Source organism: Aphelocoma coerulescens, chromosome 2, assembly GCF_041296385.1.
Source record: "Aphelocoma coerulescens isolate FSJ_1873_10779 chromosome 2, UR_Acoe_1.0, whole genome shotgun sequence".
NCBI lineage: Eukaryota > Metazoa > Chordata > Aves > Passeriformes > Corvidae > Aphelocoma > Aphelocoma coerulescens.
The window spans coordinates 159361475-159376634 of record NC_091015.1 but is presented as its reverse complement, the minus strand read 5'-3'; the positions used below and the strand labels follow the sequence as shown (position 1 = coordinate 159376634).

General features: G+C 36.6%; 1 protein-coding gene across 1 annotated transcript in view; it reads left to right on the top strand.

The window, feature by feature from the left end:
* ADCY8 (adenylate cyclase 8) overlaps positions 1-15160 on the top strand; it is a 122164-nt gene that overhangs the window by 78777 nt on the left and 28227 nt on the right. Inside the window, 2 exon segments of the mRNA XM_069005492.1 lie at positions 5203-5400; positions 11937-12037. Of these exon segments, the coding sequence (XP_068861593.1) occupies positions 5203-5400; positions 11937-12037 (299 nt within the window).

The window sequence follows — 15160 nt, the reverse complement described above, 5'->3', positions numbered from 1 at the left end:
AACTTCTCCTAATCAGATGTTTTCCAAAAGCACTGCATGGCTGATTGCCAGCAACCTGGGAACAACAATTGTATGGTAAAAAAAATCGTTCTGTGAAGTCTGCTTGTTTAGAAGAATTAAAGATGGAAAGGTTAAAACGGCCTCAGACTCCACTCTTTTCACTGCACTTGAAAGATTGATGAGTCTTTATGAGGCAAGGTCAGCTGAAACTTTCTTTCATTTTCTTTGAGGGATCCGTAATGACATAATATATCCTTTCTTCTGCTGCACGTCCTTATTCCTACTTGTCTGAACTGTCTGTTGAACCTTAAACATTGTTGTGTGGAGGTCTTGCTTTTGTCAACTGTCTTCTGCTTCTTACAAATGTGCTCAGAACTGATAAAATTTCACAATCAATCAGCCCACAGCAGTGTCTTCATCTCTTCAAACTGAATTGGAGCATGGCTCAGTTTGCTGTTATATAAAACACCTGTTTTATATATGTCCTGTACATCTCTGTAGCTGCATGTACACTGCCTTAGAGTATTCTCTGTATTTTGTTGACCTGTCTCTCTATTGTCATTTCATTTGGAATAGAGGTATGGGTGCATGCTGCTGTAAACATCTTCTGATCTCTCTCTCTTTTTCTTTCCTTTTAAGGCATTTTGATTTCTGTAGTCCAAAAAATCTATGCAGAGTAGGCTATCATTTTGTTGGCCCTTTTCTCAGCTAAACCTGACCTTGATGCTGACAAAGACAATGAATGAAATAAAGGATTAGTGGGTTTATTCTATTATTAATCAACTCCTGCCCAATACTAGTAAAAAGGCCTTGAAAATAACTGAAATAGGCATAGCTTAACAGTTGCTTTAAAACTTTTTTTTTTTCTTATGGCAATAAACAATCTACTTTAGAATAGTTTCTCACTGTTTTTTTTAAGAATTTGGAGTGGTGGGAGTGGGAAAAGCTGTAATTTTATATTACACAGTTTTACAATAAGCCTTTTGGTGGAGCAAAGATTTTGAAAATCTGCTGTTCCATGTATGATTCAATTATTATGTAATTTTTAATTTACAGTTGGGGCAATAGGCATTACTGCTCATAAATAATGTATTTGAGCTAAAAAATTCAGATGATAGCTTTAAATTATACTAGGATATAGTAGCTTTTTCCAGAGGTATGTCAGTCTTGGACAGAATAAGCACTTAATAACACTAATTAAGCAGCTTAAAGGTCACTGTAAGCAGCAGGCTTTGAGAATCCTAGTAGCAGCAACCCAACAATGAATCATTCTCTATGTTTGAATATTTGGCAATAGAATTTAAATTATTTTTAATCCAATGTAAATTACAACAGAATCTGAGCAACTGATCACATGTATATTACTTTTAACTCTAGTTATGTTAGGAAGCATATGAAAAGAAGTCTCTGGTGAGTTCTTATGCCAAACTCTAATTTATCCCAATCCATACTCATTACCTCAAACTCATGTTCTATGGACAGCCTAAATCAGTGAATTGTAGATATGTTTATATGAGTAAGTAACAAATAACCACTTTTTATGTACGCAGTCACAGATATTATCAAAAATTACACCTGTCTACAGCCCAATTATCACTATGTACCCTTGCTCTGATCGTGAGGTAAGCAAAGGGTGCAAGTTCCTGTCTGAAATTCAGACATGCTCAATATGGATGGAGGTTTCATTTATTGAAACTAGTGTCTGGGCTTCTTTCTTATGGCAAAGAAAGTTGGACAGAAGTTATTTTATATCAAGAGATATAAATTTTATATCTATATTTTATATCTTATTATATTTATAATTATGTTATATTATATATTATTATATTATATTATTATATATTATTATATTTATATCTTATTTTATATCTTATATTTATATCAAGAAGGCCTCCTCCTCTAGAATGAATTAACATTATAAAGTTGCATTTCTTCCATGTACGTTACAAAAGAGTAGCTGAAAGCATGACATGGTCACTGTGTGTGCTGCTGGAGGCAGCTGATGGGCCTGTCAGGATGTGAATTAGGAAAAACAGCATATTAAAATGTCCATGTGCTGTAGGTGTACCTTAGTAGTGGTTGCAGTGGGGCTTAACAGTGAGCACAGAAATTATACTAAAAGACTGCCAAGATGACAGAGAAGTCTAAACAAAAGGGTGGAATTCAGTTCAAAACCAAGGCACTTGCAGCTACCCCATTGTTATTGTTACTTCTATGCTGAGATACCCCAGCACATCCCAGCTGGTCCTCACCACTGACCAGTGGCATGTAGTGTCCCTGTGTCTTTTGCCACATCTCCTGGCTCCTGACTATTGTCCAGTTCCCTAAGGCATCTCAGCTGACCCCAGCTACACATGATTGGTAAACTGAAAGCATCTGGAGTGTGTATTGGAAGAAACAGAAATTTAGACACCGGGCATGTAGACACCAAACATGTAGACACCCTCATTTAGGTGTCTTTCTCTTGAACTGAATCCTACCTGCAGTCTGTCTTTTTAAAGATGTGACCTTTTCTTTTCCTATTTCCTTCCAAAACCTGGTCCTTGCAGTATGAAAAAAAATAATTTGAAACCTTCCTAGGGTTTTCTAAATGGCACTGATTAAAAATTTCCCTTCTTTTTGACAGCAGGATGCTTGGACTTGTTGCAGTAAAGAAGTAAAATCTAATCTAAGCTACTTTTTAAAGTCTCTATAAAATGTGTCTAAAGCTTGAGTTTTATTATTTGTTTGTTTTAATTCATCTTCTTTCAGTTTCAGATGCAAGTTTGGCTAGGCTTTTTTTTTTAATAGAATCTTATGTTTGTTCCTATATGATGAATGGTTCTTGTCAGAATCAGAAAACTTCAAAAGCTCACTGTAGAATTCACAACTGTGACTTCCACAAAGCTGCTCACAAAACTGTAGGAGAGATAATAGGAAGAATCAATATTTTTTGGCGTTTGCATAAAGAAGTCTTAAAAGATGCGGAGCAATGAGGGGGATAAGAGACAAGATGTGCTTAGAACATATTCTTGAGGGAATAATTTGCACATTTTTTCATTGTTGTTATTTCTAAATACAGGGAAGCAGTTTTCTAAAGTATGTATATGTATGTGAGGGAGAGAAAACTCTATGAAACACAAATGTGAATTTCCTTGTTATATCCTGAATATAGATGCAAATTCAGAGTCTATTTCTGCACCAATACTACAGGCACCATGGCCATAGTGGTGGTATTACATCATGTTCATCTACCATGAGTTGTAATACACTTCATACACTCAGCAAGAAGACAAGCTTTCATATCAATCACAGCTTAAAATAGAATTTTAACCAAGATATAGTATCTTGGTAGGATGAACTTAGATTATTTTTCTCATATAAATAAAACAAAATGACCATGAAAAACATTAGAGACTTTTTCCACCCTCATTTCCAGTGGAGAAGTAGAAATATAAGGTAATTCTGAGGAATCAATTTACACAGCACCATCTGATGTGTTGTCGTCCTTTAACAGGGACTTCAGACACACTTGTGCCCTTTCAGCCACCAAAAATTGATAAAAGCTTTTCTTCCTAGCTCAGTTTAAAAGAGGTAGTAGTACTTAAACTAAAGTAGTGTCACAGCATGTAGTAATATAGCATTTATCCACTTGCCTTGATTATTTTCTCCATATCTGTTTGTTTTCAGTCATATTTGGAACTTTAGTGTGAGAAAAGTTTCTTTGACAGTGTTTTTTCTACTAATGTTGATGATACTAATTTGCTAGACAGAAGAAGGCAGGAGTTGAGTAGAGTGTCTTCCCAAACTTTCTCTACTGAAGTCCTTTTTCTACTAAACAAACAGGAAAACTTTTTTTCATTTAAACAGAGAGAAGACTTCAATCCTGATAGACTGTATTTTTGGATCTTAAATTACCAGAAATAAGATGGAATATGAAATACTATCTGTGACTTCACAGTCCATGGACTTGATTTTAGGATTGTAAGGAAAATTGTCAGTTGAGCTTTGGCAGTGGGTACCTGAGATCCTTCCCATGTTTTAATGTGCTGTCCAAGATTTATTAGAATATGTTTGTTGATTATAGTTTGAATATGAACAAGGGAAACCTCCCTATAGCATTTTCCCTATGTAATCCCATGATACAAAAGGCTTTCTGGTGTATCTGGTGACAATACATCCTAAGCTCCTGTTTCAACAATGCTATAGGAGATACAGCTGAAGATCTTTTCAGTAAGGACCTATGGAGTAACTTTTCCCAGGCAGAATTTTATTTCCCATCCATGATAATGCTGAAATGTCTCATGCTATGATGTATGAAGTTTTACATCCTTTCCATTCATCAACATTTCTTAACCCTTGGGAATATTACAGTAGTAGGTTTTATTTTCCCTTAAAAGTGGGAAAGAGCTGCTTCACTGTGGTTTGTGTCATGAAATGACACCATGAAATGGGAATGAGTTATTCTCTTTATGAAAGCAAACTCTTAACTCTTTGCTGAAGATGAAACACTCTTCATACTATCTCTGCTAGAATTCCTTTGTGAAGCAAAAGTATTTTCATTTTTTTTCCTTTGATTAGTTATTGAAATACCAAAGGAATAATGCATTTGAGACAATATTTTAAATAATAATATGAATTACAGTTAAATTAAGCCATATAGCCTAACTGTAATCTAGATTGGCTGAAATATACCAGTAGTGAAGAAGAACATATTATCTGAAAACCCATGCTGAAGTAATCAGAAATGTCACCTTCTTCACTCCTGACTAACTGATCTGTTCCTTATCTAAACACATCCAGTAACTTTAAGATAAGAAAAACTTCATTACTCCTGTTTTGTGGTATTTGTTTTATATGGCTTCCATTCTTATTTATTAAAACACACCATTGAGTCAGATACCCTGCTGTGATTTTGGTGTGTGTACTTCCCTTATGCATGCTTTAATAATTAAATATCACGTTTGAAAAGGGGAATATAGTCCTAATTCTCAGTGCAGCAACAATCCTCCTAGTCTATAAAAAAGAAGGCATTAAAGTGCTCCCCTAAATGTACTGTATGTGTTTAGTGGAACAGACTTACTATTTTACACTTCTATAGATTTCATTGAATGAATTGCATGGAATGCTGTAATGGTTTGCAATGCAACATGAACTAAAACATTGCATTTTTAACCCAAGGGGACCAGCAGGTTTATTCTGTTTGCATGTGCTTTCCCCTAGACTCTGGCTGCCCTAACAAGAAATTCAATAAATCTGCTTCCAAACCATCTTGCACAAGCTTTGCATGTCCAGTCTGGGCCTGAGGAAATTAACAAGCGAATAGAGCACACCATCGACTTACGGAGTGGCGATAAATTGAGAAGAGAGCATATCAAGCCTTTTTCACTGATGTTTAAAGACTCCAGCCTGGAGCATAAGGTAGCTGGGGCTTGGTAGCTGCATTATTCACAACTCAAACTGTAATAAATGTTCACCAAAGTAGAGAAGCTGTAGGTTCTGGCTTGTGTTGTTTTTTTTTCTTGCTTTGTTTTTCTTTTTATTTTGTTTCAGTTTTCAGAAGATGGGGCTGAGCTAGAGTTCATAATACACAGTGGCATGATGCAGGTGTTATAATGCTGAAATGACTGCATTTCATTGTTGGAAAATACATACATTGAGCAAACTCAGTTTCTGAAAACAACAGCCACTGGCCAGGTTGAACTTGGTATCGAGTACAAGCAGTTTTCTGTCAGATGACAGGTTACTTTGGCACTAACGCTGATTGAGCATATTAATAAACTGACATTTCTATTAAAAAATATATATCTATATTTATATAGATATGTTCCTTCCATTTAATCATAGAATCCCTCTGATGTCCTCTATGCAGCTGCAATGTTTATTTCAAGTCAATAGTTCTTTTTCAACTCTCTGTTTTAAACATCCTTCTTAAAAAATCTATTTCTAAGAGCTAAATATTGTTCGTGTCTTTGCTGCTTCTCAACAGCAAAATTATCTCATTAACTTCTATTTCAGTCTACATCCAGATGTAAGTTATAAGTTTTAAAAGATAAGGTAATGGGAGAACATCCGTTGAAAGCTGATGGCACAGGGTGAGGTTGCACAGATCTCAAATAATTTCATTGACTTTCATTGATAATTTCATATGCTACTACAGTGCAGCAACAGCAGGTCTGCAATACTATGTGCACTTGACTGAAAGGAAATAAAAACAGTGAGGAACTGGAAGCATGGAGGCTCACTTCTCCATCATCACTTTAACTTCCAGGGGAAAACAGACATTTTGACTTAACTTATGGGAGACTAGACCTCAGGAAGGCTCATTGGTGAGAGTTTTGTCAAGATAACTGGAAAAGAAAAATTCTGCTTGAAGTGTATCTCAGCCCTTATTGAACTACTAATCTTGTAGAAGAAATAAGAAATGTTTCTTAAAACAAAAGTACAAGGTTCTATTTCCCCCTGAGGATATTTACACTGAGACACAAGTTAGAACCCCCAAAACCAAATTATCCACAAATCTGCTGAATCATAATATATTAAAATATTTCTTTCAGTGCAGTCATCATGCAAAGCTGACAGGGAACCAGAGGATGTGAAATTCAAGATCTTCAATATAATGTGAATTACTACATAAAGTCCTAAAAGTCATGAATAATCTTTAATCTTTTCAAGACACAAGAAAAAAAAGGTGAAAGAGTCTGAAATTTTTTGTTCAAAGGAGGAAACAGCCTGGTCACAACTTGCTGAATGAGCAAACTTGTCAATGGTTCACCTCATCTTACGTTGCTTTTTAATCACACAAGGCCTGAGCACGGTGTGGTGTAAAGGGACACTGCCCAGAATCCGATCCCCTATACAGAATGTAAACTTTCTTATTATTTTATATTCCACAATTATCTGCCACAAGAAAAACTATAAGGGAAGTGTAGAATTCAATTTAAGTACAATTTAAGGAACTAAAAAAAGAACCATGCTCTAATCCATCACGTTACATAGGTCAGATTTAAAATATTAATAAAGTTTTAATTGCATCTGGATGACAAAAAGTCTATTTAAAAGTTAACATTTTAGCAGGTTTGATACATTTTCTTCCCAGTAGGACATTTTCAATGGAGAACTGGGCTGCAGTGTTTGGAGAATGATGCTTTCATTCAATATTTCCTTAGGTCTTAGTCCCAACCAGTAGGCACAGGCAATAGAAACACAAAATCCTTTCAGTAAAGTTGACCGAATCTTCTTTCTGTTCCATAAATTAATCTGGTTTCTCATATTATGCAGGAGTAAAGTTTTAAAAAATATCACTGCTTTATTTTTTCTGGCACATTCACCTCCAACACCTGGACAGCCTCTGGTCAGCAACTTCCTTGCTTCTGTTCGGGGTGCTGGGACATCATGAGTGTGCTCAGATAGTGATGGGGAATGTACCAGGATAAAAAGGAATTATTTGGATTAAGGAAAGATGAATCATAGTGTCCTCTTTGTTGTAGACAGCAGCAATTTTCTCGTGGGACAGCATGGAAAATGTCCCTTCCCTCCTGCATGCCTGTGCAGTAGAGGTTTGTCATCGTAACCTTAGAGTTTAACCACAGGTTACAGGATTTCATGTAAAAAAGTAATATTTTAATCATTTTCCTGCAGAAAGTAGTTATTTCCCCCATGCTATCTTATGTTACTACCACCTTCTCTCTTCTTCCTGTCCATTTGGGAAACAAACCAAACTCAGGTTTTAACTGGAGTATCATAAAGCTCTTTCAGCAGCCTTTTCCCTCTGCTGCCCCTCACCCCTAACCTTTCAGTCTGGAATTATGGGTTTTTTCCTAGCCATTAACATTTTGCAACTGCTTACACAACGTTCTGCACCAACACCTTGAGCCATGGTATGGCTGAGAGAATCGGCAGTCAATGTCTGAGGGCCTCCCCTCTCCCACTGCTGCTCCCGTGGGCTGACACTGCCCTTCTGCTCAGCACAGTGACTGCTTCAAGCCAGAGGGAGCTCTGAAGTAACCTCCCCCATGTAAAATCCTGTGCCCTCTCATTTAGCCATCACACTTTCAGGCATCTGCTAAATACTCATTTCTGTAATCTGTACATGCCTCTCACCCCAGACTTTACAGTTTACAGGAGGCAGAAAAAACAGCACCCATAGCTGAGATCCTGGCCAAGAAGTGTTACCTTTACCTTGTTCAGTGTGAATTCTGTTAATGTTCTGTACCTCAAATGACAGAGAAGCGAGTAACCACATGAACAACAAACTATATTTTTTCCTCCTGCGTTAATAACAGGACTACCATGATGTGGGATCATGGGGTGACATGAATGGATCTGAAATGTCATAGTGGATTCTGTTTAAACAGTCTGGGTTGGTTTGAATTTTTTCACTATAAAACAATTCCAGACATCAGGTTTACACTAGTGAAATTTCTGTTCTTCTTCTTTTAAGATTTCAAAATATTAGAAAAAAATAATAAAACAATTCTGGAATCAACATGCACAAAACTACCATGGAGCTAGCACAGATCCTGGTTTATGCTGGTTCAAGTAACTGCTATATCACTGCAGTTTAAGCCACTGGAACTTCTTCCCACTCCTCTCTCATTGCTCTTTATCCATCTATGGTGATAGAATAAATGTGTGTTCCACAGGAAGCAGTAGCAGTTACATTAGAGAATGGATTATCTCTCTGAGGCAGTATGTGTATTTCCACATGAATTCTGCAACACTTCATTTTTCCATAGGATTTGTGCAGGGTCCCCACCTGGTATATTTTATAGATTATTTACCCAAATTGACTAGTCATTACTAACATGTATTTCACTCATTAACACTTGATATATCATTTAGAGACAATTCACCCTCAATTTTGCTAGAGGTTATTTTCACAAGTAGCATGTAGGCAGATAGAGCAACTCATCACGGGAAAGTACTTCTGATGGTAGCATGAAAAGATACTAAAATTTCCAAATATATAATAGTTCACAGGAAAATCTGATACTACTTCAGATTATTCCAATAATTAAAAGACATCATCATGATGATCTACCTAAATATCAGCAACTTGATAATATTCATACCATGTAATTTTATACAGCATAAAGCATAGGTACAGGGCAGGGAATTTTACATGCTGATAGGGTTTTATTAAAGAAAGTTTCCAATGTAAAGGTTTGTATAAAGATATTCAAAGTCTTCCTGTATATTTTTACTTGGATTAGAAATCAGGCTGGGCTTAGAAGTGAAGCGTATACGTATTTTCTGTGAGGTAAGTACACTGGAAATATCAAAAGAGCTTTGAATTTGAAGGACACATTTTCTTAGTTCAAATATTAGACCAAAATATCTGAATTTCTCTGTTTCAGAATTTCTGATTGGTAAGATAAATAGAAATTAAATGAGTAGGAAAACAATTTTGCTCTCCCTGCATGCTGTATCCCAGCAGACACAGGCGTCACCTCCTTCCTTCAACCCAGAAACTTCCAGTTGCAAGGAGGTCTGCAAGAGATGCTGGGCAAACTCCATGCCTGTTCAGCGACTTTTCTGTCGTTGGCCAGCCACTGGAACTCTGTCTACTCTTTGGAGGAGTTAATTTCTTCTCCTCTCTTAGACTTCTTGATACACCTTCTTCTGTCCCTCTCCTTGCAGAAGCTTTTCCACAATTACTCTGAAGAAGAAAAAACCTGGTCTCCCTTTTCATCCATAAGGTCCCATCTGAGTCAAAGAGAAGCAGTGAGGATAAGACCAGAAATCTTCCTCCCCAGTGCACAAATATTTTCTTTAGGGGAACATGTGAAGCCTGTCATATTCCTGGTCCTCCCCTTTCAGAGAGGCCTTGGGAAAGAGAGGCGAGGAATAAGCAGCACTACTCAACAGAAGAAACCTGGCCTTCCTTAGTTTCACCCAGCTGGCTGGCCAAGCACATGGATAAACAGTTCCCTCCCTGCAGGCAAATGGCCCAAGCCCCATGGGAGCCTTCAGTGTGCCATGAGCAGGTCACACCAGCACAGGTGGGTCTGTGGGATGCTGCAGTGAAGGTCTGCACTGCAGACAATCACATCAAGATTCTTCCGACCACTCTACACAGCTCTGGTTGGCTACATGGGGAGCCATGCTTTATGAAGGGCCTTGAGGCTTAGTCAGTCCTTTAATTACTTCTCCAAGTCATTAAGGGGTAGACTGCTACAGAACTGCTAGATTTATCATTTATGTCAGTGCTGCCTAGGGATGTCAACAATTCCTCATCACAATATTGTTGCTGATTAGAACACAGCATCCATCCTTTTGACATAATGCTAAACACACCAGGCCTTTCTATGCTGGTGTTTCATTTATCTAGTTTGCCTTAATTTCCCTATGGAACAGTTGGGATTTCTTGTTATATTTTAAGGAACATACCTTTCTTTTTCCCTATTTGAAAAAAAGCCCTGGTCCATTATTTATGTAGATTGATGCAGTTCTGTTTCCTTGCACATGAAATCAGGGTCAGTGCCTCTGGGCTTCCAGCACCAAACTGAAGTGGATTTGCCTGTGAGCACTATCAAAATCATGCCAAAGTGATACTGTCAAGAGCAGACACAAAGTATAATCACAGGAGAGAAGGAGTCAAAATGAGGGACACCAACAAATAAACCCTATCTCTTACTCATAACAAACAGGAGCAGGGAAGTGAGAAACCTTTTTTCCATCTGGGAGCTTGAGACTGTTTTGACCAGATGTTTATAGCTGAGATGATGTCCCAAACAAAGGTCCATGTAGGGAATATAGGCCAAGTCTAGATAGGATCTCTCTTCAAGACCAAATTAGCTATGAAATCCAGTTCATAGATGAGCTTTCTTAGTGTATGTTCTTGACATATTTCTTAATTTTTTTTTTCTGTTATAGTGCTTTCTAGGCATTTATAATCGCTGTTTGCCCTATTTCCAAATTTCTGGAGAGACATTCTGATATCTGATATTGCTTTGATTCTGTTATCCTTTTTTTCAGCCCCTTTAAAACTGCAAAGGTTTAAACAAAAAGAAGTTATTGTTTAGAGGAAGAAAAATGACTGGGGCAAATCTCTGCAGGATTTCTTATAAGATAAAGAAAATTTGGTGGTATCCATATAGGATATAGAGAATTATAAAAAGTATTCTTATGGACTAATCTTCATCTACTGTAAACAGCTGCAGTTTAATTGAATTAGCAATAATAAATACTAGCTGAGGACTTGGTTAATATTTCCACTTTAACTGATCCACCATGGTCTATTGATATATCTGTTACTCCTTTTCTTGGCAATTCCCACAAAAAGGGAACCTGATAGCTTTCTCAGTGGTTTGACATGCTGGAGAAAAATATTTTCTCAATACATCCTTATAATAATGCATCTCAAATAGTCTTTTACATTTTGAGAATGCCCATATCACCAAGTTTCTGCACAGCCTCTGAATAAGTTAGGATACAGAGTTCCAGCATCCCAAATAGTCACAGAATGTTCTATGTAATTTTTTTTAAAGAAAAATAGAAAAAATAACAGAGTGGCCTCAATTTAGCCATCATGGAGACACACCTGTGCCATCATGAATGTAGAGTCACAGACTACTCCAGTGCTTGTCTTCATATGAGGAAACTCATGGTTCCTCTGGTTATTAGGTATTTTATTAAACAATTAAGTGTTTGGTGTTCTACTCAGCAGCACAAGCTCCTGGTATCTACCTCAGGATTTTTAAAGCAAATAATTTTGAACCAAGCAGAACAACTTTGTATTGCAAATCACAGAGCTTTGCTCTCTTGGTTAAAATATTTTACCATGTTATTATTAATTTATTTGTTGTGTTTGAATTTAAAACAGAAATTCAGGTTTATTGATTTATTAGTGCACTGTGCTAATTTTCTCCATGTCTCCTATGTGTGTCAGACTTAATGAAACTACTGCATGTGTTAAGAGCTAATTTACTTTTCTGTGTGTTTTTTTATTCTAGTATTCTCAAATGCGGGATGAAGTATTCAAATCAAACTTGGTGTGTGCATTTATTGTTCTTGTATTTATCACCGCTATCCAAAGCTTGCTCCCTTCTTCCAGGTAAATACAGAAATATATCTCTATATATCTGAAGGCACTCTTGGGGACACAGTGGAATAACATTTCTAGGATTGATGAGCAATAAACCAATAAAATCTGCTTGTTCCCCAGAAGTGTTTGAAAATATTTGTTCACTTTTTTTTTGCAATATTAACTACTTTTTTACCACATTATCTGCAGCTACATGTTTTCAAGTGAGACAGCAGCATGTACTGATGTTATGTTGTTATGTTTTCAAGTAGAACTACCACTGAGTTAAGTGGAAATTTTGTGTTACAAAAATTTGCCACAGTGTGTCCTGGGGAAACATTATCCAGAACAAAAGCTGTGCCTCTTCGACTGGTAATCACTTTGGGTATCAGTGATTCTCTCGGTTTTGTTTCATAAATGCTTTGTAAGAGAATTGTACTGTTGGCTTTGTTGCTGACAATGTGATTTGACCAGCTGGGAAAAGCAGTCTCAGGCCATTAATAAGCACAGAGGTGATCTGGTAGATCTGTTTTCACTTCTGCTCTTTGGGGCTATTCCTATCAAGGTAATTACAGTGTGACATAGACGAGACCTCGGTGTCCACATTTCACAGCCTCAAACCTCTCATTTGGCATTTTTGTCTACAATTCAATAATGAGATCACAAGAGTGTGTGAAAGGACTGAGGTCAGTTTTCTACAACAGGACTGCCACTATTACAAGCCTCTGGTCCCGTTTGGTCTTTGACAGAGCAAGTGTAAAAACAGAAGTGCCCAGAGATGAACATATTTTTCAGGCAGTTTCTAACACTCTGATGAACCTTAACTTATGGCTGACTGTAGAGTAACTTTGAAAATACATTATTTCTACAAGAAATAAGATATTTGTTGTGTTATAGTAGTGCAGCAAGATTTCTTGGATCATCTCTGGATGATCATGGAAGACATGAGTTACCACTTGATGTCTAAGAGCACCAAAGTGGTGCTTAGGTACAGGCAGGCAACTACATTCTGTCACAGTGATGTCTCATACGTTTTGTAATTCTCAGCTGAGAAATTTCCCAGACTATTACGTGACCTTCTGTTGTTCCTTATGTGCTATATTGCCCCTAGTAAGTTTGCTTGCTTTTTAAAAGCTCTTTTTCCAATACACATTTAAAGTTCTTCACTTCTGGTAGATGTTTTTGTTTGCTTCTGTGTTTGTTTGTTATTTTTTTCCTCAATATGTACAAGAAGATTTATGGATCTTATTAACAGAACCTGTTTTCCAAAAAGATTTCTGCTGCTATATCAATCACTGCCATACCAGAAAAAAAATAAAGAAAAAATAAAAACAACATTTTTTTCTATCTGCACAGATTCATCTCTGTTAACTCTTGTGAGGGTGTCTAGTTCCATTGGAAAGATGGGGAAGGAATCACACTAACACATTGCCTGCAGCTGTCTCACCTCCTAGTTTCTCATCTTGCTGGTAGCCTTGTGTTTTTCCCTGAGGACCTTTTTGTCACTGAATGTTAAAGAGGCTGAAAATACAAATAGGTTGAAATGAAGATTAGATAAATTCCTACAAGAAAAGATCAGCAGAAGTTTTTTTTAAAAAATATGGCCTTGGCTTCAAGAATGCCCTGAAAGGTTAATTGCTGGAACCTGGGGAGATATTTAGGGAAAGGATTTTTACCACTATCCCTTTTGTGAGAGAAGTTTTGGAGACACATGGGTGTTTATGGCAGTTCTTATGTTCTGTCAGGACCTGAAGATCACTGTCAAGGCTTAAGGAGACAAATTTTGGTCTTGTTTTTTCAAGTTCTGATACTCTGCTTCAAAAAATGTGTTTCAGTTTTTAAAAAAGCATGCCTGTCAACAGATGAGCAACCCTAAAATAACAGGATAGGGGTTTTGAGTGAGAAGGTTTCAATATGCTTAAACATATTGAATGAGAAAATAATCTGGAAGTTCAAATTTCCTAACTTCCAGTTCTAAAAGCAATTCAAGGCATGAGCAATTGAACCAACTATCACGAATTTAGACAGGATTTGGATTCAGAGAATCTTTGAGATAACTGCATATTCATTTGTTACGCCTCTGGTAAATATCAGAGAAGTAAAATACTAGGGTGGAAAACCATGGAAATAATTTCCATGAAACCACTAACAAACTATAACTCAGTCCTCATGGTAACTTACCCATTTCCTAAAAACACATATAAGAGGTTTTCAGTGAATGCTTCATATTTCTATTGAAAAAGGATGAATTTTTTTTTTGCTTAAGTAGATGTGTGAATATTTTTTGAGCTGAGTCTTTTGGTGATTTCTGAAAATTTGGTGAAAATGCTATTTAAATTGTCATAGAACATATATTACTAAGGTTCTCTGGGTAGTTTCCCAGAGAGCTTACCTTAGTCTGTGTGTGAAAGAAGGAAATCATATTTCAAGCCTAATGTGTATGGAAGTTTCAAAATTTTATCTTGGTTTATATCTATCTCTCTAAGGATAAATATTTGATCCATTCGTATTTTTTTTCCTGACAGAGCAGACGCACCTCTGAATTTAAAAATCTTTGCAATAATTTTCATTCTTTGAAATAAGGAGTAGGGGAAATTACTCTAAGTGACATAAATTAATGCCATATTTTTACCATAATTATCCTCGATGAATCCATTATATTACATTGCCACCCTTGCAGTGATTCATCTTCTCCATCTGAGAGACCTGGGAGTTTCATTTAATTTCCTGCAATGAACATTATATATGCTCACATGGACAGTAGGTCATACTAGAGTAGAATGCTGAACTACTCTTATTTCTGCCCATTTTTCACTGTTCTTGTGAGGGAGAAAAGCAGATTTCAAATTGTGGTTAATTTAAACACCTGCATCTTCTTTTTTACGTAAGTTTCCCTTTTGGCTCAAGTCAGTTGATTTGGGACTGTACATGAGGAAGAGGGAAGGCAAAAGCTCTTTTTAAACTTCATGTGATCTTGGCAGTAAGGGAACCCCTAAAAAGAATATAAATTGGTCTTGAATCTCTTCTTGAATGAAGGAATGATCCCAGGCAGGTGTCCTAGTTCTGAGAGGCGTTAATGGAGAGGAAATTATTATAGTTTTTTTGTTATCCCTCTAACCTTGTCTATGTATTTTACTGTACTTGATCCTATCA